The following is a 26,136-nucleotide window of genomic DNA, read 5'->3' on the forward strand; positions in this document are numbered from 1 at the left end:
TTAACCTAACATAATGCTATATGTCAATCATACATCATACAAATTTATTTTCTAAAAAGTTAAATAATTCTGGAATTGTTTATCTAGGGAGTTAAGAATCTAAATGAATGTTTTAAACAAATAACTTGGTTATTTTACATCTGTATTAATTCATTGAAAAGTCTGTTTCCTCTCTTTGTGCCGCTACCCTTTTGCTGTTATACCTTATTAGATAAAATAAAATTTGTGTCTCTGGAACAGTTTATAGAGAATGGTCTAGATTGAGTTAAAATACCAAGTAGATAGGAAATAGTCTCAGGTTATTTAATCAATAAACTCTGAATCAAAATTGACATCAGTTAATTTTATTTTGTAATCCACTAAATATTTCAAATAAAACAAATACAGCTTTAAATGTTCTCCAGTTTTTGCTCGCAGTTCACATTTCATACATTGCACAGTATTTACAAGATACTAATTTTGATTGTTTCATAACATGAGAAGACAATTCTGCTAGATGGTTAAATACACCAGAGAATTTCTGCTGTCCTTTTCTTCATTTGAGAAATATGAAACAGTGTTTACTTCCAAGATAAACTCTAGATAAAAACCATACACCTTTCTTACTTCTCAATTTCAGCATTAGGGATAACATACAAGCAAAAGATAGCCTCATTCCTAAAATAATGGTCTCTTGAAATCTTATATGGCTATTTGATAACTGCTAAGTAGGTCCGAAAACAACATACAAACAACTTGTTATCCTAAGAGCCTTTTTTTTTCTTTTCTTTCCTTCATCTTTCCTTCTTTTCTCAGGTCTATTGCCTTAGAGAGCATCTATCTACAGACATCTACTGTAGACATCATTAAGAATAATTGTCCTTGAGGAACAATGGAAAATGTAAGCTATATAAAACAAGAAGGAAAATACTATTTGGAATATCTTATTATGCAAAAAGTATGACATTCTCGAGCCACTTTCAGACACTATTAGCTGAGACTGCTGCATGGCAAAAACTAAAATGAGAGTAGATTTTTCCTCCCCGAATATCCCAGTGTTCAGAGAAACAAATAGCAACATAAGCTAAATATTCACCATATCAGAAATGAACCACAGGTGTTTTGAGTAATAATCCTGTGAAGTCATGTCCTTAAATGAAAAAGGACAGCCATGGACCTCTGGCCACTGATGCTCTCTGGTATCCCCATGGGGAGATGGACCTTCCTTTAAGGCAGTGGCCACCCATAAAGGTGGACTCCTTAAATAACTGCATCAAGGACCATTTGACAAGGTTTAACCACTATGCAAAGACTCTTCCCAGAATCTGAGGTTGAAAGTCATAGAGGAGCCAAAGATGATGACCAATGGGTCAGTTCATGAAGGAGAGCTCTTCATGGTTGTAACATCCATTTGGGTGACAGACTTTCTCCCCACAGACCCTTCCTTATTTATGAAGTTACAGAAGAGCCCTAGGCAATGCGCTTTCCCTCTTGCTAGATTCCCTCACTTCTCATAAAAAAGTGGAAGCAAGGAACTTTAAAATCTCCTATGAGATGCTTCAGCTGCTATGCAGTGGGTTAAGAATCCTACCACAGTGGCTCTGGCTGGGTTGCTATAGAGGCGTGGGTTCCATCCCCAGCCCAGCACAGTGGGTTAACGATCTGGTGTTGCCACAGCTGTGGCTTGGATTTAGTCCCTGACCCAGGAACTTCCAAATGCCACAGGTTGCAGCCATTAGAAAAATCAAAAACAAAAACTCCTGTGTTCTATAGTTTTGTGTCCATATAATCCATTAAAAATCCAAGGCTGTACAATGATTTACTTGTCTTTCTAAAGAAAGTAAAATTAAAATTCCTTAGGATAAAAAAAAAAATTTAAGAAGTTAACACCGTAATTTCTTCCTCCTGTAGAGTCACAGTGGACAGTGAATGAGGATTGTAAACCACAAATATCCAGTTTTTATTTAGTCTAAAATATATATACTGTATCCAGCTGATTCTCAGTTGAGAATCACCATCTATAATAGTCCTCATGTTGAATACAAAATACATAAATATATAACTATTTGGTAAAATATTATTGTTTTGTGAGATAAAGGAAAAAAAAAGTGTTCAAAGAAAACGTATTTTACATTGTCATGTCCAACTTGCATGTGCACGTTTCAGCTTGGAAACTCATGAGTCGCTTTGGCTGTGTCCTCAAAATTCTGTGCTTTCTTTCAATAAGACAAGAGAAAGAAAGAAATTAAAAAAGAAAGCACACTCCTCAGGAATCCGGGAATGCCTTTATGATTGACTCATAGGCAGGTGGGGGTGGGGCTGAAAGACCAATCCGAAGGCTATTATTGGACCAGTGGAAATCAGGACGGCCTAGACTGTGGCACGGGTTGATGGTGGCAGAGGTACTGGAAGAAGGAAGAGTCACCAGCTGACTCTCAGTTTCCACGGGAAGGGGTGGACTTTGCAGGAAGGGATGGAACGTTGACCCCCTGAAGCTTGATTTTCTGGGAAAGGAATTTGCTTGTTCCATGGATGCTTGGCGCTGGAAAGTGAGGCTGGCCAGGCTGAGGTTGCTTCGACGTTCACAGCCGCTGTGGCGGTAAAATCCAGTTCTGTTGAGGCCATGGGAGTAGGAAGATCTAGATCGCCGGCTTGAACTCCACTGTGAGATGGGGGCACTGGCTCTTCTTCGAGACAGACAAACAAACAAAGCCCAAATAAATCCTCCAATCACAAGTGCAATTGCCATGGACACTGTGAAGGACATTATAAGATCCTCTGAAACAAAGAAAACAAATAGGTATCTTGATTTGTAAATAGGTGTTCCTCTAAATACACAGGCAAAATAAACATGATTACTATGGAATGCATCACTAACTTAAACAGACTTTGGATTAGGGAAGTAGAAGATGGTGCTAGGTGGCGGAAATGAATAAATGAAGCAGACATGCTTCCATTGATGAAAGCAAAGGAATAAAGGATACAAAATCACAATTTTTTAGCTGTAGCATACATTGCTTATGCTATTTTATTATTTTAAAGAAATAAGTAATAAAAAGTCTTTTTTTTGGCAAAAAAGGCTATTCTTTAGCTCATAAGTTTTTATAGGGTTGTAAGTATAGGCCAAAGATTATTTCCTTTGGAGTTATGATAGTAACAGATGTGCCGAAAATTGGTACGGAATGCCTGGTCATATTGACTTTGTCTTTTCCTCTGTCTGCTTTCATCAGCCCACCAAGGTCTCCCATCTGCAGGCTGCGTGATGCCTCACTTCCTGTTCTCACTCTCAGATAGGAAGTGCTGGGCTCCAATCATCTGGGGGGGCTGACTGATTTATGTCATGTTTCCGTCACTCCTACACCATCACCTGTACCTATATCTTTGACTCACTGATGACATGACCTCTGCAGACTCCTGGGCTCTTTACTGGTCCCCCAAGCTATTATCGTGTCCTTGTTGTGATCATGAAATTCCTGTCTCCTGAATCTCCATAGAATTTTTGCTATATGACGGTATCCTCCAATTCACAGCACTTGTATTTGCTCAGATTTCCTGTTTTAAAGAGGAAAAAAAAATGCCTTTCCCAAATGGAAATTCTACCTTAGTGCTTCTTCTTATGAACTAAAAACATATTCTTCAATAAAACTGGTTAGCAGAGCCCCGGCACTGAATGGGAAGACATGCTGGATATTAGAAGACCCCTCCGGCCTTCTCACCACCACATTTCCTCACCATGTCTTCTGTGATCTAACCCACAGCTACATTGATTCTCCTACTATCCCAAAGCCTCTCATTTTCTCCCAAATTTTATTTCAACCTATTTTTCCTAATACCTGGATACAAGTTTCAAATTTCTGTTTGGAAAATTCAATATGCTTTGAATTTTAAATACAATGGGTTCTGTATTCTGTATATCCTGGACATCCAGGGCCTGTATATCCTGGACCAATGGAGTGTGGTCCAGGAAAGAAGAAAAGCAGAAAATCCATCAAGATAATCCCAGCCCAAATTGCCAATCCACAAAACTGTGAGATAAGTAAATGGTTGAGCCATTACGTTTTGGGGTAGATTGTTACAGAGCAAAAGCTACCTGGTTCATGATTCCAAACTCAGCTCTATTTGTAACATACTATGTGGTTTTTATAAAATTTGTTTAGATTCACTCGTTTTATTACTTTCTTCAAAGGAAGGAGTTAGAGTTTATCATTGCCGAAGTTCTTTCCAGTTCATTGTTGTAATCTATGATAGTACATATAAAATCTATAATGCAGAAATAACAAAACAAACTGATACTTATAAATACAAAGATAATAATAATGGCTCCTTAATTTTAGAATATATTTTAGTGCCCTTCTACCTTAGAGTGTCACATTTATCTCCTGTGGAAAGTCTATATTTGTTATATCCTGTTTTCACTATTATCTTCACAAAAGCCTATATCGAAATCCTCTAAACCAACTGCTTATGTCAAATCTAAGCAATAAATTCTGTATAATAGGAGATGACTTCTGAAATACAAGATGATTTATGGCAGATCTCCTAGACCCAGTATTGTTCTTCCAAAATGTGTCTCATCAAAATAATATTGAGTCATAGCCTTAAAGAGAAATCTCTTGAGACTGGGATTTCATAGAATTAGGCTTTATCTGGAAAAAGCAATAAATACAGTCAGAACCTAAAATTAACTTTATTGGTAATAAAGTAAAATTCCAAATTAACTTGTATCTGTCAGTGCCCCCAATATTTAGAACTCAAAGAAGAAATTATAGGAATTCTGGGCTGCCAAGGCAATGAAGCTGTGTAAATCAGAATTTTCCAAGATTTCCTCCAAAAAACAACTGCGAACAAGGTGACCAAAGAAAAATATACAAAACCATGCCTTCAGTATGATTAGAAGATAAAATTCCAAACTTCGAGTTCCTGAAAAATAACAATGGGAAATAGAAAACAGTGAATTATCTCTCATGCTTCTACCACAAGCTAACATGGAGAAGACAGGAAATTCTGGAAATACTGTGAAAATAATGAAAGGTGTTCTGGTCCAAGGGGAAGGGACTCACACAAGCATATATAGGAATGGGAAGAGGCAGGAGTTCCCATCGTGGCGCAGTGGCTAATGAATCTGACTAGGAATCATGAGGTTGCAGGTACAATCCCTGGCCTTGCTCAGTGGGTTAAGGATCCAGCGTTGCTGTGAGCTGTGATGTAAGTGGCAGCTACAGCTCCGATTAGACCCTAGCCTGAGAACCTCTACATGCCATAGGTGTGGCCCTAGAAAAGGCAAAAAGACAAAAAAAAAAAAAAAAAGGAATGGGAAGAGGCAGTCTTGGAGACACCTCCTTTGTGGGAGGAAGAAGGTTAAGAATCCAATCACAAGAGATCACGTATTTCATGATTCTATTTACATGAAATGTCCTGAACACACAAACTATATAGATAGAAAGAAGATTAGTGATTATATAGGGCAAGGGGGTGTGGTGGAAAGGAATGGGAAGGACCCCCAACAGGGACAGGACTTCTTTTTAAAGGACAAAAATGTTCTTAAATCAGATTGTGATTATAGCCACACGGTTCTGTGATTATAACAAAACCATTGAAATGTACACTTTAAGTAGGTGAATTATATGGTCAGTGAAATGTATCTCAAGAAAGCTCTTTGAAAAAAAGAAGAAGAAAGGCAGTTACTTTTTGGAAATGACAAAAGGAGAAAAGAGGCAAGATTGAGATGAAACTTTAGGATCCTTCAAAACAAAGGAAAATTTAAAACAAAGGACATATATCACTCTCCACCTCCATCCTCAATAAAAGTCAACCAGTAAAAACTGACCAAAAGAGAAGTCAACCAATAAAAACCAACCAAAAGAGAAGTCAACCAATAAAAACCAACCAAAAGAAAAGTCAACTGGTAAAAACCAACCCAACCACACACACACACACACACACACACACACACACACACAGTCAACTAGTAAAAACACCACACTTGCTACACTGAGGAAAGGTTGAATCTAGAGTGACTCCCAGGGTCCAGCATGGGCAGGTGGGGGTGGACAGGTGGTATCATTCATCCGAACGGAGGAAATATGAGACTGTGGGTCTGGGACTGAAGCTGATAGGAGGAAGGCGTTGAATTTGAGCATCCCTGGGAATATTTATTTGGAGTTCAGAGTTAAATAAATATAGAGCTTAAAGAGTAGCAAAATTGGGAATATTCATGCTACCAGAGAGTTCAACCATCCACAGAAAGCACTTGGCTAAAAGCAAAGGATGTGTTTATAGAATTGAGATGAAAATAGACTTCCAGGAGTTCCCGTCTTGGCTCAGGGGAAACAAATCTGACTAGTATCCATGAGGAAACGGGTTTGATCCCTGGCCTCACTCAGTGGGTTAAGGATCCGGCATTGATGTGAGCTGTGGTGTAGGTCGCAGATCCTGTGCCGCTCAGATCCCGTGTTGCTCTGACTGCGGTGGAGGCCGACAGCCATAGTTCCAATTTGACCCCTAGCCTGGGAACCTCCACATGCCGTGGGTGTGGCCCTAAAAACCAAAAAAAAAGAAAAAAATTAAATAAAAGATTGAACTTTATGCCATGCAAATTATATCTCAATAAAGCTACTATTTAAGAAGAGAGAGAGGAAGAATAGACGTCCAGGAAAACCAGAATTTAGCCGGTGGCAGAAGTAAACACCAAGGAAGCAAAAAAAGGGCTGATTAGGCTGCTCAGAGGAGACAAGAAAGATTAGCAGTACTGAACCAGAGCGAGGGGTCAGATGATGTAAGGCCAGGATTTCCTCTCTGCTTCGGGCAAAGAGGCTTGAGCAAAGGTACCATCAGGAAGACTGGAGATGGAGCTGGTTGCAATATCTGCGGTGGATTGAAAGCACAGAGCTGGAGGACAGTGAAACAGTGATTCAAACATGTGATAATAATGGCTTAATCGAGGAAGTCATAGTAAGAATAGGAGAGAAATAATCTGGTCAGGAGAGACTCAACATCAAAAGAATGTAAACACTGGAGTTCCCGTCGTGGCTCAGCGGAAATGAATCTAACTAGCATCCATGAGGATGCAGGTTCCATCCCTGGCCTCGATCAGTGGGTTAAGGATCTGGTGCAGCTGTGGTGTAGGCTGGCAGCTCACAGCTCCGATTCGACCCCTAGCCTGGGAACCTCCAAAGGCCTCAGGTGCAGCCCTAAAAAAGACAGAAAAAAGAAAAAAAGAAAAGAACGTAAGCATTATTTCCTAATAGCATACCGTCTAATGTTCTAGAAATAAAGACATTGAGGGGGGAGTGGTGATAAACGGAGTCTTAGAGCTAAATGATTGTTGTTTTCTAGCAGTAAGTTAATAATCAGATCGAATTTAAGTTTTAGAATTTTTAGTATTTGCTTACATCATGGTACTTGCCTTGCCCTTTTATGCAGTAATAGTTTATCAGAGAATTGATTGGCTAGACCAAATTCTAATTTGTATTGTAATCATTACCACTAAATTTCCTCTAAGTTTTGCGGTGCTTATAATGGCTACCTCAATTCTGGATTTCGCTTTAAAAATGTTTTAATTGCTCTTAGAAAAGAACTAAACAAAAGTCAGGAACTACTCAACTACTTCATAAAACCAAGACCTTTGTCTTCTTTCCAAATAAGTATGTGAGTCCAGTCATTTTACTAAATTTAGTCCTTTGGTTAAGAAAGATACTGAATTTTACCTTATTTGGGTGAGTTTTGGAAATTTTGTTTTTTGTGAGACACATTGCATATAATTTGAATAATTCATTGTTGTACATTATTAAGTGGTCAGCTGTCCCGGGGAGAATTTCTTCGCTGGGTAGTTTATACTCCAGAGAATCCATGAGTTAATCACTGTGATTCTTTAATTAAAGAATATTAATAAACTCCCTCAGCAATTTTGTCATCCTGTTTAGAATAGCTGAACGAAAGATGTTGTTTTTGAGTAGGAAGATAGACCTAGTTGAACTGTAAGCTCCTTCTAAATTTGCTCTCCTATTATTCCAAGCTAGAAAGTTTTCACTAATACTGTGAATAAGAAAATTTTGATGTTTGGAGGAGGATAGATTTCAAAATGTGCTCCTATTTTTATTTCATTCTTTTGATAAAGAGTGAGAAACATTTCTAATTCAATTAATTTAGTTTACAGGCCTCGGCACTATTTTAAGTGTATTATATCACTTGTGTCAAACAATCCCAATTAGGGAAATGCTTTATTTCTTTGACGTGGTGTAAAAAATATAATTTTACTGGTTTAATACCAGATTTGGTAGCCTGTTATGAACAGAAACACTTGGGAAAAATGAGTAAAGTGGTATTTATGTATTCTACAGTTTTATTTCCCTGGATCAGTCGCCTCCACTGTAAAAGGAAAGAAATCACGCATTTGCAGCAACATGGATAGACCTAGAAATTATCATGCTAAGTGAACTCAGTCAGATGGTGAGATGCCCACATCAAAAGCTCTCACTTACATGTGGAATCTAAAAAACGGACACAGTGAACTTCTTTGCAGAACAAATACTGACTCACAGACTTTGAAAAATGTATGGTTTCCAAATGAGACAGGTGGGGGTGGGGTGGGGGATGGGCTGAGGGTTTGGGAAGAAAATGCTATAAAATTGGGTTGTGGTGATCATTGTACAACTGTAAATGAATAAAATTAATTGAGCAATTTAAAAAAATAGAGAATGGAGAATTTTAAATATCAACAACTTCAGATATGGAATCAGGAATTTAAGATTTCAACTAAATCAGACTCTTAAAAATGCTTCAGCTCAAACTCCTAATTTAATTGATATTGAACGGTCTAAAGTTTCATAGAACTAACACTTGATTTATTTTAAAATTGAGTATTGACAAGTAGCACTGGTCAGAGGACTATGAATTTCACTCCCTTATGACAGAAAGTGAGAAGACAAATACTCAAGTTTGCAAAGCACATCCCTCACTTTTGTGTATAAACCTGTGCGACCACGAAGGTGTGCTTGAGGCATCCTAATATCTCAGGATATAAGCAGGTATAATAGATGAAATTCAAGAGACATATTTACTTTATTTCAACTATATGGAGATTAAAAACTAGAATCTTAAAATAGATTCAGGTACCCCTATGAAAGCATTTAAAACTTACAGGAGTTCCTATACAAGGCCAGACCCCCTGACCTCTCCACTCCAGTCTCTTCTGACAAATAAAATGTGCCAAGAGGTTAATCTGTAGTGAAAAGGGACATAAAGTTCATTTCAAGGAAAAAAATTAGAAACTCTTAAAATGCAGAATTAAGGGGAAATAATGTCTTGTCTATTGAAGTCATTGAGAAAATTAGCCAAGATACCCCAAAAATATGGAATAAGAAATACATTACTATGTCAGATGACTGTTGGATTTCCAAAATAGATTATTGTTCTGGTATAAGAAAACAAGGGTAATATCTAAACTCCAGTAAACAAGATGTTCAAGAATATATTCAACCACCAAAATCTTAAATGACAAATTCAGTTTTGTGAGTAAAAAGATTATTTTTGGTAGCACTACACTACAACAATATTTCCAGGAGAGTGATTTGACAGTAAGTCTATTTTTAAATACGTGTTCTCTATGGCTTAATAAGATCTCTGTTTGACCATGTAGACCTATTTTCAGTGCCCCAGATTGGGGAAAATGGTATGATAATTATGACTCAAAACATCATATTACCATCATAAATAGAGGATGATAAAATCATATAGAAATCTGATCAAAGGATAAGTAATACATTTTAAATGTACATGAGAATCGTGAGAACAGTATATATACATTGACAATAAACTATTTAAATTTTGAATGAATATAAAGTAGGACAAGACAGAGCTACAGAAGTTATCAAATGACATAAAAAAATGTATCCCACTACTTGTGATATAGATTTGCCAATTTTTATTGTTTGGCTGAATGCAAATACCATGAAAATGACTTCCTAACCCATATTGTCAGTCAAATACCTAACTTAGAAATCTTACACTAATTCTTATGCCCTTGATATGCTTGCAGCTTTTTTTAATAGTTATAAATGATAATGACTTAAGACTCTCTAAGGCTTGTAGAAATGTATGCTAAAAATCTTACCTATCTTGTTAAACTCCCTTAAATCCAAGCTGCAAAAAATAAGTATAGAAATGCAAAAGGGCAATAAGAAAGACATGTGGAGTCATAATTATGGTATAGCCTGTTTCTGAGTGGCTCTGCAGGGCTTCTTTCTACTTAACTAGCGTTGATGATTTCTCTGAGCCAAATTGCTGAATCCAGAAAACATATAATGAAAATAATGTGTATTGGCTCTACAGCTTTACATTTTCATACATTTTATTCCATTTTGGCAGACTTTTGACAATAAATTTTGGGAGCCTTTTTTAAAAAAAAAAAAACTACTGTAAAAGAAAATGTGCCTGAAAAATGCATTGGCACACATATGCCCTTTTTTTGTTTGAGGACAGGTTGCCCTCTTCTATCTCAACCCTCTTAGGGGAGGAAATGAGCCATTATTTTACTTCATGTAATTATGATACAATGCAACTAAAGAGATCGAATGGTTGCTTTTAAAAATGTAGAACTCCCTTCAAAGGCAAAAGGAACAAACTCTAACATTAGTAAGGCATGGCATATAAATTGAGTGTTGTTATTCTATTCTGTAACCTGTGTCTACACAACTAGCAAGGGGCTGGCCCATAAGCCCTCAATGAACAAGTGCTATCATTACTAATGTTTATATAACTTTCCTGAGTCATTTGACCATTCCTGGCCTAATAACGACCACTGTAGTGCCTTCCAATTCTGATTCTACTATTGAACCTTAGTTTCACTAAATCTAATCATACCTAAAATACTGGCCTTTTTATTAAAATTTAGCAGAGGTCACCATCTAGTGGCTTTGAGTTGAATGTTCTGATATCTGAAAAGTGATTTGTATCTTTAACAACAGAGCACTGATCAAGTCACAAAACCCCTGCAATTATAAAAATCATTAAGGTTCGCTACGACTGAGGTAGGCTATGCTGTTCGTGAGACCTCAGAGTATATAGGAGGATGGTCAGACCACGAGGGATCTTGCAACAAACGTTTTTAGGAAGAACAATATTTGAAGTTCAGAAAACTAGATTAATTACAATAATTTAAGCAAAGACTATTTTCTACACGTATCTAATGTCCCAGAAAATGCTCTTGGGCTGTTTTCAGAATATGCCCAGAATTCAACTTCTCATTATCTACTCTGCCACCTTCCTGATCCGAGTTACCATCATCTGGGATCTGGACCACGTCTATGGCCTTCTATCTGGTTCTTGCTTCTCTCCTCGCTCCCCTCCCCCACTACACTCAATTCTCAATACAGTAGCCGGAATGACCATTTGAAAGTGTTAGTCAAATCATGTCATTCTACTAGTCTAAACCTCCTTTTCTTCCAGACTCAGTGATAACTCCCCCAAATGGTCTGAAAGTTCCAGCTCCAGATAAGTCGTGCTCACTTCTCCTCTTCCTCTGGCTCCTTTGTCTCCATCCACAATGCCTTCTCTGCCATTCTTGAACACATCAGATGTGCTCCTGTCTTAGGGCCCTGTGCTGACTGTAACCTATTCCTGAAACTCTCCTCAGGCGTCTGCAAGTTTAGCTTCAGGTCTTTGCTCAGATGCCACCTTCTCATTGAAGACTACCTTGGCCACCCTATCTACATTCTTCCCATCCCACCTCTCCTGCCTGCCCCTCTTAATTTTCTTTTTTCTTTCTAGATTACTGGAAACTAGGCTTACTAGTTTTGGGAAAATGAGGAAAAATCTGGGAGGTATGGAAGGAGATTTGACCAGAGGCATAAGGCATAAGTCATACTCTGAATGTAATTATTCAATAGTATCGTTAGACTAGAAGGTAAGTTCAGTTATGTTCCAAAGGAACAGGATGCTATATCTAATCTCTTGGGTTAAAACATCATGGAGGATAATATTAAAAAAAGAATATTTTTAGTAGGAAGTTTTTTAAGAGTCAGTTTCTTGGGAGTTCCCAACATGGGAGCTCCAGCCTCTAATTTAACCCAAATCCCTCAAAGGGCCTCTTTCCAAATAATATTGCATTGGGGTTAAGGCTTCAACATATGAACATGGGGGATGGGGGCATAAATATTCAATCCATAACAAGTGAATTTTCAAAAACATGTACAGAGAAGCTTTGGAGAGAGAAGAAGGGCTATAAAGTATGTGACCAATAAGGGTTCTGGAGAATCCATCTTTGCCTATAAGGAGCTACAGATTATTTAGGGAATCCCAGGGAAATTGGTATCCATTCCCAGCTTCCTGGGATCAAGATGGGAAAGATGACAAGCCCCTCTGGGTCCTTGAAAAGCAGAGTAGGACTGAGAGATGTGGACATTAGTGTATCCAGGTCTAGGGCCCCTAATATACAACCCAAACTCGAGAGGCTCCCACAGCTACAAGGTCATGGAAGAGCATTCAGTATTGTTCTGTGCCTGAATGAGGGCCAGTAGACCGGAAAGGACCTAAAGAAAGGAAAAATCATGCCATTAGTCTATGCTGCACAGACCATATGAGTCAGATTTTATGATAAGAGCCCTTGGCAGTGGAGGCAAGAAGAAAGGGCAATGCCCCTAAAGAGGGAAGAAATGCACATCAGTAGAGTCAGCAGAGATCAGGACTGGATCAAAGACCAATAGCCCTCTCCTTCCAATACCCTTGATAGTGTATCGCCCCCCCTGCCCCTTCTTTCCACATTTAGAGAAAAGTCCTAAGGAAGAGGCAAGTGGGGAGACTTGAAGTAACTAAATTGAAGATAATTATGTTAAATCAGGTCAAACTTTTACGGTGACATTGAAAAACTACACAAATCTGCCTGGTCATGCATCTTTCCACAAATATAGCTTGTGTGTTTTGACTTCTGCATCTTTGTTCATAACGTTTCCCCTGAACTTTTTAAAATTCTCCCATTACGCCTTATTTACCTCCCTAACACCTAGCGAACATTGTCTGATATTTAAGGAGTGGTCAGTCAATGCTTCTGAGTAAACGAATGTACTAGATAGAAAAATGGATGAATGAATGAGTTAACACATTAATGTATGAAAAAATGAATAAAATGTTCTTCCTAGAATTATCTCCCTATTTGAACCTTGTCTTATTAATGGGGACAGGTATAGTCTCATTTTTTTCTAAGAATAATTTAGGGATCATTTCTGCCATATTTGTTTTTCTAACTCATAACAGCCATTGCCTTTTCACTACATATTATCACGTATTATTTCATATTAATACAGGCACATATTTGCATATGCATGGATCCATAATCTCCTCAAGAGGATAATCTTCTTGAGGACAGACATCACAATTTGGGAGATGATTAATTGAGGTGAAAGAATGCAAGTTCCTAAACCAATAACTTTTCCAATTTTTCCCAGTGCTAGCCAAAAGAGAAAAAATCACATGCTAAGGCAAGAAGTATAACCAAGTTGTCTTCTTTAGGACTTTGCATGCCAAGAGAGTCACCAAATTTAATGACAGTTGTCTGCTATCTCATTAAAGCAGAGGGCTGCAAACTTCCACAGGTTATGTTTCCTGTTGCATTCACAGGGGATGTTTTAGGGGAGAAAAACGCATTACAGAAAGCAACAGTGAGAAAGGCAAGGTGGTCTTTAGCTGTGCTGGCACTCTCGGGCCAATTTCACTGCCCACCCTTACCCTAATTACTGTGATGTTTGCACAACATTTAGGAAGTGTTAGTGGGTGATGACCAGGGAAATGAACACTTTCAGTATTGATAATAGCCTGGCATCATTACCCTGTTTTTCAGCATGCATTAAAGCTGAATGTTTTCGGCAGCCCAAGTATAAGCCTAGGAAATTTACATGGTTCAATGCCCAACTTTTACTTTTCCAAACTCTTCTTTCTCTATTCTGTGAATTCAAAATGCCAAGCAAACAATTGATTTTGGAAGCAATAGACAAGGCATTACACTGCACTTGACAAGATTGTCAAATAATATTTTTGTGGAGACAATGATCAAGATATCAATGCGGTTACAAAAAGGAAAAAAAAAGTTTAAAAGATCAACGTTTCTATTTAGGAACTTTTTACATTTCATATATTCACATTCACATCTTTGCATTTTACACCTAGTCTTTTTTAACCCCAGGAGAAATAATGTGATCTTTTACATATTTTGTCCACGTTATCAAATATTGTAACATTATATCTGTTCAACGTATTTCTTTGGCTTTGTTAATGCTTATCAAGGTAACACTCCCCTACCTGGTTTTCATTATTTCCGTCTATTTTCCTTTGTATTCACACAGTAAGATAAAGAAACACTGGGAACTATGTTTGGAACAGGAATTCAAAGTCCTTCTTAAATACAGATTTCTATATTTTAAAAAATTTCAGGATTGGTAAATGGACTCCAATTAAATATTCTGTTATTAACTTGGGTTTATTTTATGATCATTATCCAGTTTTAATCAGTGGATAATGATTTTTTTCATTAAATCATTAAGTAAACCTGAAAATTAAATTTGAGTAGTCTGAAAAAGATAAATTTGGCTTTTACAGATTATTGTTTGCAGTAAGAATTACTCTCCTTTTCAATAATTTATATAGTTAACTTATTTTTGCAATGATGAATATAGTATAAACATACTCTAGTTATTTTTCAGCATGTATTTAGCACATTTCGCTTTCTCTTCAAGGGAGGAGAGCAAACTATATTGTAAGAAACATTATAATTAAAACCCGCACAATTCAAAGATGCATTGTCTATTGGTGTCTCTGTAGAATAACTTATTACCAAAACCATTCTTTACAATAAGCAAGCTGAATTCAATTTCTTTCTCTCAATTTTTTAATCTTTATATTAGAATATTTACTCATATCCCTCATTTTCAGGCTTGAAGTAAGCATAAATAGTTTATGCTAAAAAAAGAATAGGTTAATTCCCTCCATGCAAATTTTCGTGATGGTGGGCAGCCAGGTAAGTAAGTGTTGGGGCAAGCAGCATGCTGCTCACTTTTCACCTGATGGTTTCCAAAATATCCCTTGAAATCACAATAGAATCTCCCCAGTAGTTCTCTGAGAAGATTAAAAACTTGTTCTGGACCAAGAAACAGGGTTATCCATCTCTTCATAAACTTCATTTTCTGCTTAATTTTTTTTTTTCTGGATTTAACTCAACTTGCCCCATTTATTTTTAAAATGTCTCTGAACCCAAGCATCCATGTCCATTTTATGTCTCAGCCCTGGTTTGCTGTACTTCTAGCTTTGAAAGCCTGGTACTTTTAACCCCAGCTCCATCCTGCTGCTCATGTTTGGCTAGCAGCTGTGTCTGAATGCAGCCAAAAAGTACTTTTGTATTTTTCCTTTTTTTTTTTCCCCTCCATCATAAGCTTTCTCTGTAATGTTATTTCCACTTAACATTATCTATGGTTTTTCATCTAATTTTATAATATGATTTCTTAATTTCTCTATGTCATCACTCTCCTTCAGTTACAGATTTGTTCTTTAGAATCACTTTGGAAATTAAAGGGTATAACATCGACAATGTAAGTTAAAATAATCTCTATAGAAATTCTTATTTTCATTAAAGAAGATATACATTATATAACCTTAAGACAAATAAAACTTAATTTTCCAACAAAATCCACATCGTCATGTTCCAAACAGCAATGACTTCCCCCTTTCTTTCTCTCATTTTTATTCTCCTCATTTGTAACATCCCAAATCTATACTTATTGCCCAGATTCTTCTTGAATGACTTCCTAGCAGCACACTTTACAAGGCTTTGTATATGAACAACTTTTCGGTAATAAATCTATGAAAACTTTAGGTAATCAATTTACAGTAAACACAATGCCTTAGAGACTTCCAATGTTTTAACATTTCTCCGCATGCTCATTTAAAATTAAAACAGTTAAAGAAAATCTTACCCCAAAAGTTTTCTGGCCATGGACTCCCTAAACTTGTTGTGTTATTAGCCATAATATCCACAAGGAAGAGAAGAGAGAGAAGAAAAGAAGAAAGAAAGGAAAGTCCGTATGTCCAAAAGAAGCTCTTTGATTCTACGTCTTTGTGGTTCAGCAAGAGAAAAATAATTTTCACACTACCCCTCATATACTTGTGTTTGCATAAAAGGAAGTAAGTGGATCATGTTTCCTGCTTTTATACTCAAATTAGCAACTGTTTTTCTTATCTTGGAATTCCACATGGTTCCTGAGACACAAAACAATTTCCTTCTCGTCATTTCCTCAGCTAAACTGCTAAGTACCCTCCTTTCGCCACCTCCAAACTGTGTTGGGGACAAGAGGCTCCTTGTCTTGTTCTCTCCTCATCTCCTACCGACATGCAGAGGAAAATTCCAAACTCAGCTACAATACTTTGGGCTAAATTTATGTAGGACAGGAAATAGGCTACTTTGCAATGTTTGAAAACAATATTTATGTAGTAAGAGAGGAGTTAAAAATTCCTCAGAAATCCAAATTCTCTTCCAGGACAATTAATTTTATCTAACATCTGTTCTTTATAAATCTCAGTTACTTATTAATACTCTAACGTCTCTGGTTCTATTTGGCATATTAATTTTGAAAAGTTATTTCTTTATTTCTCAAATATTTATCTAACACGTAATTTATATGGAATTTTTGTTAAAAGATGTATGTAAATATAGGAAAAAACTGCTTCTACACTGGAGGGTCCCATGCAAAACCACCTGGGGAAGCATACATGCAAACATTCAATTAGGACAGAAGGTTAAGCACTATAGCAAAGAATGCAATGATCACAGTCATTTTTTATTCATGGAAAAGAAGTGATGCTTTTGGTGATGTATAGGAGAGTGTGAAAGTAAGTTTACAAGTGGAGAAAGAGTAATAAGCTAGAAAGGACCACGCAAACAAAGGAGCAGAATCACTACAATTCACACTGTGGCTCTTCTGGGTGTGAGGGGAAAGTGGGCTGTGGGAAAGAATTACAGGAGAATTTTCGGGAAATGGAGGCTAGCTAAAATTTCAGGACTCTTTGTCCGCATGACTTATGAGCTCAGGATAATAAGACTGGATCCTCTGAGCCCTGGGAAGCCATTGGAAGTGGGCGTGACAATGCCAAACCAGACTTAATACATGCACTAAACTGCACCCAAGAATCCGGTTTCCTCAGTCTCTAACTCTAGCGTTAACTCGTCTGCAACGTGCATTCACTACCATCACAGGACGATTTAGTGTGAAGCAGCAGTCTTTGCTCTAGCAAAATCTTCAAAACATGAGCCTAAAGTTTCCCACCCATAAATTTTTGCAGTCCTAATGCTCGAAAAATTAGGTCGTTTCTATTCATTTTTTCAATTTTGATATACTTACATTCACTGAAAAAGCATGGAAAATTAAAATACAGATGTCTAGAAAAGAAGAATGAATGTTACAGAAAATTCTAGAGACTTTGCTGAGCAAGTATGAAAGCTTATCTCTGTAATATTCTTGCTAAGACCTATTTCCATGTAATCGAGTAAATAACATACTCATCTCCGTGCTTAAGAAAAACAAAGGGCTCATATTTTAATCGTTATATTTACTTTTCGGTATTTTTGACAAAATTTATAAGAATGGAAAATTGAAAGACCATCTTATTTTCTGCAAAAACATAATCTAGAGTAAAGTATGTTGTAACACTTCTAAATTCTTACAGAAACAGAGTGGAATTCAATTATTAAAAATATTTTTAAGTATATATTTTGTATTTTAGGCTACCTGGTTCAAGAAATACTAATTTCAAAAATGGATACATTTTTATAATGGTACATAGAGTTCATTTGACCTAAAACAACAAGCCAGGTGAGTGGAGGGGGTGAGTCTGGTTTGTTCGAAATGCCTTCTGTGCAAAAAAAAAAAAAGCAAAGCTCAGGCTATCTCGGGACTAGGATATAGGCTGAGACTTCCTTTCATTGTTTCATGTGTAAGCGTCTAGATTTTCTCCAGTTTTTACTTTTGCAGATGTTCAGAACCCAGGCAAAACCCTGAAGATAATTTGTTTTCTATCGCTTTGCGACACAGGGATATTTTTTCTTTTCTGTGCACTGCTTGTTGGTAGCATACATTCTTATCTGTGCATGTAAAGGATTCGTATTTTTCCTGGCAGAGCTCCACAGAAGCGAGCAACTCTGTCTCTGCGATTTTTGAGCCCCATGACTTGTAATGCCAAAACAGGAAGTTGGTTTTATCTTTACAAAAACGTTAGGTCTGTTCTGCTGTCAATTATTCCGCAAGTTAGGATTTTAGATCTGGATTCTCCACTAGTCATAAAATACACTCGGGGAGTTCCCATTGTGGCACCACGGGTTAAGACTCCGACTGCAGCAGCTTGGGTAGCTGCAGAGACACAGGTTCGATCCCTGGCCCAGCGCAGTGGGTTAAAGGATCTGGCAGTTGTTGCACCTGCAGCATAGGTTGATTAGATCCCTGGCCTGAAAACTTTCATATGCTGTGTGTGTGGACAGAAAAATTTAAAAAAAAATTTAAAATTTGAGGTTTGTTCTTTCCTCTTAGAGATAGTCACAGGGCTCCCTCACTGCCTTGATTCGAGCCTCTGCCTCCTGGTGGGACTATCCCTGCCCACCTAGTCTAAAGTGTCTCCAGTTGAACCGCTCTCTCCCCTGACTCTGTGTTATTTCTCCAGAGCACTTACCATTCCTTGATAATATGCCACACATGCTTTTGCTTTTCTGGTTGTTTTTGGTCTCTTCCACCAGAAGTTAAGTTCCATGAGGACAGGAACTTTATTGATTTTGTTCACATCTGTAAATCCTGTGGCTCTTAAGATACAGTGCTCTTAGTAACACTTGCTGCTTTATTAATAATAACACTACAGGCTCATAACAAATATTTGTTAAGTAAGGGAATGAAGTAATTCCAAGGGATCTGACGATGAAAGTGTTACCGAGCCGAGTTTGTTTACTTGAGATGTAGTGAGCCAAATGCTGAGATTTGCAGCAGAGAAAAATATATGGGAGAATAAATCTCAACTCCACCTCCCTGAGGGTGAGAGCTGAGTATATTGATGAGTGAAGGGTAACAGTGGTCAGAGATGCGGGGAAAGGTGATTGGAGGCAGGAAAGAGTGAGGTCATTGCCACTGAACAAGCATATCTAAGTCACATGCTTCTTCATAAGATGCATGTTCATAAAACGGCAGCACCAGCGGGATCTGAGGGTGGAGTTTTTGTCCCTCTGACATGGAAAGCTCATCCATTAGACATTCATGCAAGTCCAGTTGAATCATCAGTGGTCTAGACCAGTTTGACTGGGCGGGAACTAGTTCCAAGTTGCTGAAAAACCAGCAAATGACTGTTGTGACCCGTACATCAGAGTTGTTTTCCATCGAGGGGATGGTTAAAGGAATCTTGTGATATATGGTCTAAGCTCCATGAAGCTTGGAGGGAATGCAATTTACAAAAACAACTAACATGAGCTTGATCAGCAACAGCAGGTGACTTGAACAGTAAATTAGTTAAATTTACTATTTATTACAACAGCAAGTTATAGTTTAATGAATCTAATTCTATTTCAAAAGTATTTTGGACATCCCAGTGGAGGCCAGCGACTATGGAATAATGTCTTCAACCTTCGGAGAGGAAAAAAATAACATGTCTACCTGGGCCACTGAGTATACAGGGAATATTTTTCAAAGATAAAAGTAAAATATAGACATTTTCAGGAAAACAAAAATTGAGTTATTTTATTATCCTAAGGATTACCAAAGAATTAAGGTCAGAAAGAATAAATGTTATTCTAGAGAGAAAATTTGATGTCAAAATCTGGCAAGTATGGGGATCAATCCAAATATTTATATTATGAAAATGATAACAATAAGTGCTAAATTGTTAATTTAAAAAAATCAAGACAGTACGATAGGCCTGTAGGAATACGGCATAGAAGTTAAATGTACAAAATGAGCTAAAATATTCAGATGCCTTAATTGTTCAGAAAGGAAATAATAATATTAATAATTAATTATAGTCTGAAGAAAAGAATGAAACTTACTTAATCGGAAATATGGTATGATTTAAAAATAAATTCAGCAAAAATTATAAACGTAAGGAAATAGTACAGCATTTCCTTTACAATTCCTCTGAAATATTCTCTTTAGAAACAAGACAAATTTGACCACTATCATCATTTCCATTCAACATGGGAATACACAGGCTTGTCTATCAAATAAGAAAAAGTGAAGAATATACACAAAAGGATTGGAAAGGTAGAAATGAAACTGTCATTTTTTGTAGATTGTATGATTGTCTACATTACCACAAACAATATAAAATGTACAAAAGAAAGACTTTTTTTTTTTTTTTTTTTTCTTTTTCCCTTTTCTAGGGCCGCTCCCAGGGCATATGGAGATTCCCAGGCTAGGAGTCTAATCAGAACTGTAGCCACTGGTCTACACCAGAGCCACAGCAATGAGGGATCTGAGCTGCAACTGCGACCTACACCACAGCTAACGGCAATGCCGGATTCTTTTTTTTTTTTTTTTTTTGTCTTTTTGCTATTTTTTGGGCTGCTCCCGAGGCATATGGAGGTTCCCAGGCCAGGGGTCGAATCGGAGCTGTAGCCACAGGGCTATGCCAGAGCCACAGCAAGGCAGGATCCGAGCCGCATCTGCAACCTACACCACAGCTCACGGCAATGCCGGATCGTTAACCCACTGAGCAAGGGCAGGGACCGAACCCGCAACCTCATGGTTCCCAGTTGGATTTGTTAACCAACTGCGCCACGACGGGAACTCCAAGAAAGACGTTTTTAATAAAAATGAAACACAGAAAAGAAGAAAAATATAACAAAAATGTATAAGATTCATATGTCAAAATAATGGCATTTTGTTGAAGGACTTGATGAAAACTTTTTAAATGGAATGATATAACATATTCATGGTCTGAGTTCCCACTGTGGTTCAGCAGGTTAAGAACCCAACTAGCATCCATGAGGATGCAGATTTGATCCTGGCCTCGCTCAGTGGGTTAAGGATCCAGCATTGCTATGAACTGTGGTATAGGTCACAGATGTGGCTCAGATCTAGCGTTGCTGTGGCCATGGTATAGGTGGGCAGCTGCAGCTTGGATTCAACCCTCCACCCCCCAATCTGGGAACTTCCATATGCTATAGGTGTGGCCCTAAAAGGACAAAAAAAAGCAAACAACATAATGTATCATATTCAGAACAGTGTAGTATTTTTTTTTTTCATGCACCTGTGTCACGCGGAAGTTCCTGGGTCAGGGATGGATCCTGATCCACAGCGGCGACAATACCAAATCCAACAACCAAGGAACTCCCAGTACAGTGTAGTTTTGACTTAGAAAAGCAGACTAATTATGTAGAATAGAGAATCCAGAAATAGATCCAAGATAAACAGAACCTTGATATATTTCAGAGCAATGATTGCTGATTTATGGAGAAAGATGGTTTTTTCAGAAAACCGCACTGTTGTACAAATGAATAAACATATGGGGGAAAAAATGAACCCCAAATTTGTACCTTACAGAAATAAGAGTTCCAGATAGATACTTTTGGACAACAAAGTAGGATCTGTTAAATAAAACACCAAAAACACAAATCTAAAAGAAAAGTTTAAGATGGAATAAAGAATTTACATCCATCAAAAGAAAGTCAGAAAGAAAACAAAAATACAATCGACAAACTGGTATAGAAATCTAATTGGTTATGTATTTGTATATTTGTATATTGATCCAGCAACTTTTTGTAAGTCTCACTATTTCTAATAATTTGCAAATAATTATAGTTTTGCTTTTTTATTTCCGAAAACATTGCAGTATATAATGGAGTGTTATATATCAGGTGCAAGATTCAATAACTCTTCCTATACCCTGGATGGATTATCCAGCTGTAAGTCACCATATGGGAGGATTGAAGGAAATTGCTACTACATAATTTTTGCTGTGGTATTACAGACTCCATAAGGAGACAAAGACTCCTCTTTATTTGACAGGGTCTAGCCTATCTGAATCTAAGACTCTGCGACTGGAATAGAGGATTATGATTTTTCAGTAGCAGATATCAGCTAAGAGAATTAACTGTTAAACTATGAAAAGCAACACGAGCGTTTGGTCATTTTATTGAAAAAAACACCTACACACTAACAGTAAATAATTTTCTTATAAAGCTTAAATAAACAATGGAAATGTCATAGAATACAGTCATCTTGATGAGAAAAATTATAAAATACTTAAAGATACACTCAACAGGAAGTATATAGTACCTACATCAAGAAAACTATACAATCTAATTTGTACGTAAAAGAAAATAAATATTTGGAAAGAAATACCACATTCTTGGAATAAGAAGACTACATAACAAATACATCAGTTTCTTCTGGTCTATTCTATAATATACCAAAGATTTATTTGTAATATCCACTTAAAAAGATCTTATTAACAAGATTTTTATTGGATTTGACCAGCTGATTGTAAAATGCTCATGGAGGAGTAAACGTATACGAAGCATGAATGAATACATCTGTAGACACAGGAACTTCTCTTTAAAGATCCTTTTCCTAGAAATAGATTCACTGTTCCCTGCAGCATAGATTGTGACCATAAAATGCAATATTTTTGTTCAAAAATATTGGGAACTGCCTAAATGCCTTTAATAAGTCAATTAAATAATCCCATGCTATGGAATACTACACATCTATTTATTAGATTTAGATAAATCTTTATAAAATGAAATAAGATAATTTCTAAGAAATATAGATAGATTTTAAAAAATCAGGGTAGTTCCCGTCATGGTGCAAGAGAAACAAATCCGACTAGGAACCATAAGGTTGTGGGTTGGATCCCTGGCCTTGCTCAGTGGGTTAAGGATCCGGCGTTGCCGTGAGCTGTGGTGTAGGTCGAAGATGTGGCTCCAATCTGGTGTTCCTGTGGCTGTGGTGTAGGCTGGCAGCTGTAGCTCCGATTCGACCCCTAGCCTGGGAACCTCCATATGCCACAGGTGAGACCCTAAAAAGGACAAAAGACAAAAATTTTTTAAAAATAAATAAATAAAAAATAAAAATAAAAAATCAAGTTGCTAAAGAAAGATGGTCATATTTTAGTTTGTTTAACAGAAGCAGGCTAGATACAAATGCATATTGTATGTATGTAATTTACATAAAAATACATAGAAGAAAGAATCAAAATGTGGAGACTTTTGTGGAGAAAACAGATATAAAAAAGAATCTTGAGGACTTTTACTTTGCTCTATATTTAAAATGTTTACAGAAAGTTATTTTTTGATAGATTTTAATGTTTGACTTGTGTAATTATCTTCAAAGAGTAAACGTGAAGCACTAGGTAATAAGATTCAATCGCGTGCTGTTTCTTCAGTAAATATTTTTCTTTTTTTCCTCAGGAAAAGAATTTTAAACTCTCAAGATAGCTTTCTAGCTAAAGGCTAAAAGTCCCAGGGTCTTATTTACACACGTGGGTGCCTGCAGGTAAGTAAGTGCCGACCAATCAGGAGTGGATGAGAGTGAGAAGGGTCACTTCCTAACCCTGCCTTAGCCTTAAGGACAAGTGCCCTTTCTTTCCCTATTTTTCCTCTCCTCTTGCTGGAAAGCAGATGGTATAGAAGATGCTGGAGCAGTCACCCAGGACCAGGAGACGAAGGACACAATCAAGAATGTGAACCCAGGGAGTCCCCACGGTGGTGCAGTGGAAGTGAATCCGATTAGGATCCATGGGGACACAGGTTGGGTTCCATCCCTGGCATCGCTCAGAGAGTTAAGGACAGGACACAGTATTGCCATGAGCTGTGGTGTAGGTCACAGATGCAGTTCAGATCCCACATTGCTGTGGCTGGGGAGGCAGTTGGCAGCTGTAGCTCTGATTCAACCCCTTGACTGGGAACTTCTATATGCTGCGAGTGCGGCCCTAAAAAGCAAAAAAAGAAAAAAACCCAAGAAAAAGACCCACATCTTGAGCCGCCATGCAGCCTGGATCACCTACCCGTATTTTTACCTGAATATCACATGCAGATCTCTGCATGCCGGTCACATGAGACCTAACCTGGTGGGGACCAAAATCAGTGAGAAGTCACTGATTTTATCTCAGCCAGAGGAATATTTCTCTTTGTTGATACGATCTTTGTTAATAGTGAGAGTCCTATGGGCTAGACATATTTTAATAAGAAAACTAGAGTTCCTGGGTTTGCGGGTTAAGAACCCGATACAATGTCCATGAGGATGCAGGTTCAATCCCTGGCCTCGATCAGTGGGTTAAGGATCCAACGTTGCTGTGGCTGTGGCAGAGGCCAGCAGTTACAGCTCCAATTTGACCCCCAGCCTGGGAACTTCCACATGCTTCTGGTTCAGCCATAAAAAGAAAAAAGAAAAAAAGAAAAAACTGATTTAACATGGCATGACTGCTTTTATTTCAATAATATAGGCTCTTACATTGATCAGTGTTTATTCTTTTTTTTTTTTTTTTTTTTTTTTTTTTGTCTTTTTGCCTATCCTAGGGCCGCTCCCGCGGCATATGGAGATTCCCAGGCTAGGGGTCGAAATGGAGCTGTAGCTGCCTGTCTATACCACAGCCACAGCAGCACGGGATCTGAGCCGTGTCTTTGACCTACACCACAGCTCACGGCAATGCCAGATCCTTAGCCCACTGAGCGAGACCTGGGATCGAACCTGAAACCTCATGGTTCCTAGTCAGACTCATTAACCACTGAGCCAGGATGGGAACTCCAATCAGTGTTTATTCTTGAGCAGACCGCCACCCAAATTAATCATTCAAAAACTCATTAGGATTGGTGTCAAATATTTATCTTAAATTTTTACCAATTTCTTCCTTTTCTGATTTTATTTTTTTATTTTTATTTTTTTGCTTTTTAGGACTGTACCCACAGCATGTGTAAGTTACAAGGCTAGGGGTTGAATCAGAGCTACAGCTACTGGCAGCCACAGCGACACGGGATCCAAGCCACATCTGCGACCTATACCGCAGCTCATGGCAATGCCAAATCTTTAACCTACTGAGCAAGACCAGAGATCGAACCTGCAACCTCATGGTTCCTAGTTGGGTTTGTTAACTGCTGACCCATGAAGAGAACACCTCTTTCTTTTAAAAAATAAAATTTCTCTATTCTCTATGGTTTTCTAAGCCTACATGTGATCAGTTGATATTCAAATTCTCATTTTGTTAGAATCCAGCAAAAAAGGGGGAACAAATCCTTGCTATACTCAACCTAGATGATTCCTGAGGGAACTGCAAAGAAATAAATAAACACACACACACACAAGACTGCATATAAAACTAGAGAAATATAAATAAAATCAATGGATAGTACCTATGTCAGTATCCTGGTTGTGATATTGTACCATAGTTTCTCAAGATGTTTCCATTGGACAATACTTGGTAAAGGGTACAAGGGATCTCTCTTTATGATTTCTTACAGTGGCATGTGAATCTACAATGATCCGAAAATGAAAACTTAAAAAAAATAAAATAAAGGGTATACCTATTCACGACAAGGAGGAATACACAACTGGATTTAGGAAAAGGAATTTCAAAACTTTGTGAATGATTGAAATGAGCTATGGCATGGTGACTAATGAAATAGGACAGAAGACATGGGATGAGATCTCTAGGAATTAAGCATATCTCGTCAAACCTCAAAGAATCTTGGGAAGTGAAAGTGCCTGGCTTGAGCGTAAGTATGAGAGACGTGGCAATGAAAGTAAGTTGAGAGACTGTATGTTCATTGTTCAGTCCACTGTCCATTTGCCGCCAAGTCCCCAAGCTAAAAAGAACACCTGAGAGCCAGATAACCGGGTATCCTCCACACTACCTCCCAAATCCCACTCCTCCATCGCCCCTCCCCACTCCTCCCTCCTGCAGAAAGTGACTTTTCTTCTAAAGAGAGTCTGTGAAGTTTCTGCGGAAAACTAGCGTGCCCCATCTGGGAGTCCATGTTCCAGAGAAAGGCTTGTCAACTCTAGCATTTACACGATTTCATAGAGCTAGAGCCATCCTGTTTCCCCAAAGCTGGGTTTACTTCTTGGTGGGTGGCAAGCGAAAAGACACAACCAAGCTAAAGAGAAGAAGGATGGATTTCTTACTTGTAACAAGCAAGAAGAACACTGAAGATTG

The 26,136-nt window shown here is 37.7% G+C and overlaps 1 protein-coding gene across 1 annotated transcript; it reads right to left on the minus strand.

Moving 5' to 3' along the window:
* On the minus strand, positions 323-16,136 carry MYCT1 (MYC target 1). The gene is made up of 2 exons (XM_021086679.1): positions 15,936-16,136; positions 323-2,757 (listed from the first exon to the last, which is right to left on the minus strand). The coding sequence occupies exons 1-2, from the start codon at positions 16,117-16,119 to the stop codon at positions 2,246-2,248; spliced, it is 696 nt and encodes a 231-aa protein (XP_020942338.1). The 5' UTR covers positions 16,120-16,136; the 3' UTR covers positions 323-2,245.

This window comes from Sus scrofa, chromosome 1, assembly GCF_000003025.6.
Source record: "Sus scrofa isolate TJ Tabasco breed Duroc chromosome 1, Sscrofa11.1, whole genome shotgun sequence".
Lineage (NCBI taxonomy): Eukaryota > Metazoa > Chordata > Mammalia > Artiodactyla > Suidae > Sus > Sus scrofa.

What these genes read in the sequence shown, in the direction of transcription:
- MYCT1 (XM_021086679.1), bottom strand. Translation starts at nt 16,119, where the DNA reads ATGAGGGGTAGTGTGAAAATTATTTTTCTCTTGCTGAACCACAAAGAC. An exon ending in ATGGCCAGAAAACTTTTGGG is followed by an intron (nt 2,758 to 15,935) that starts GTAAGATTTTCT and finishes TCTTTGTTTCAG; the next exon opens with AGGATCTTATAATGTCCTTC.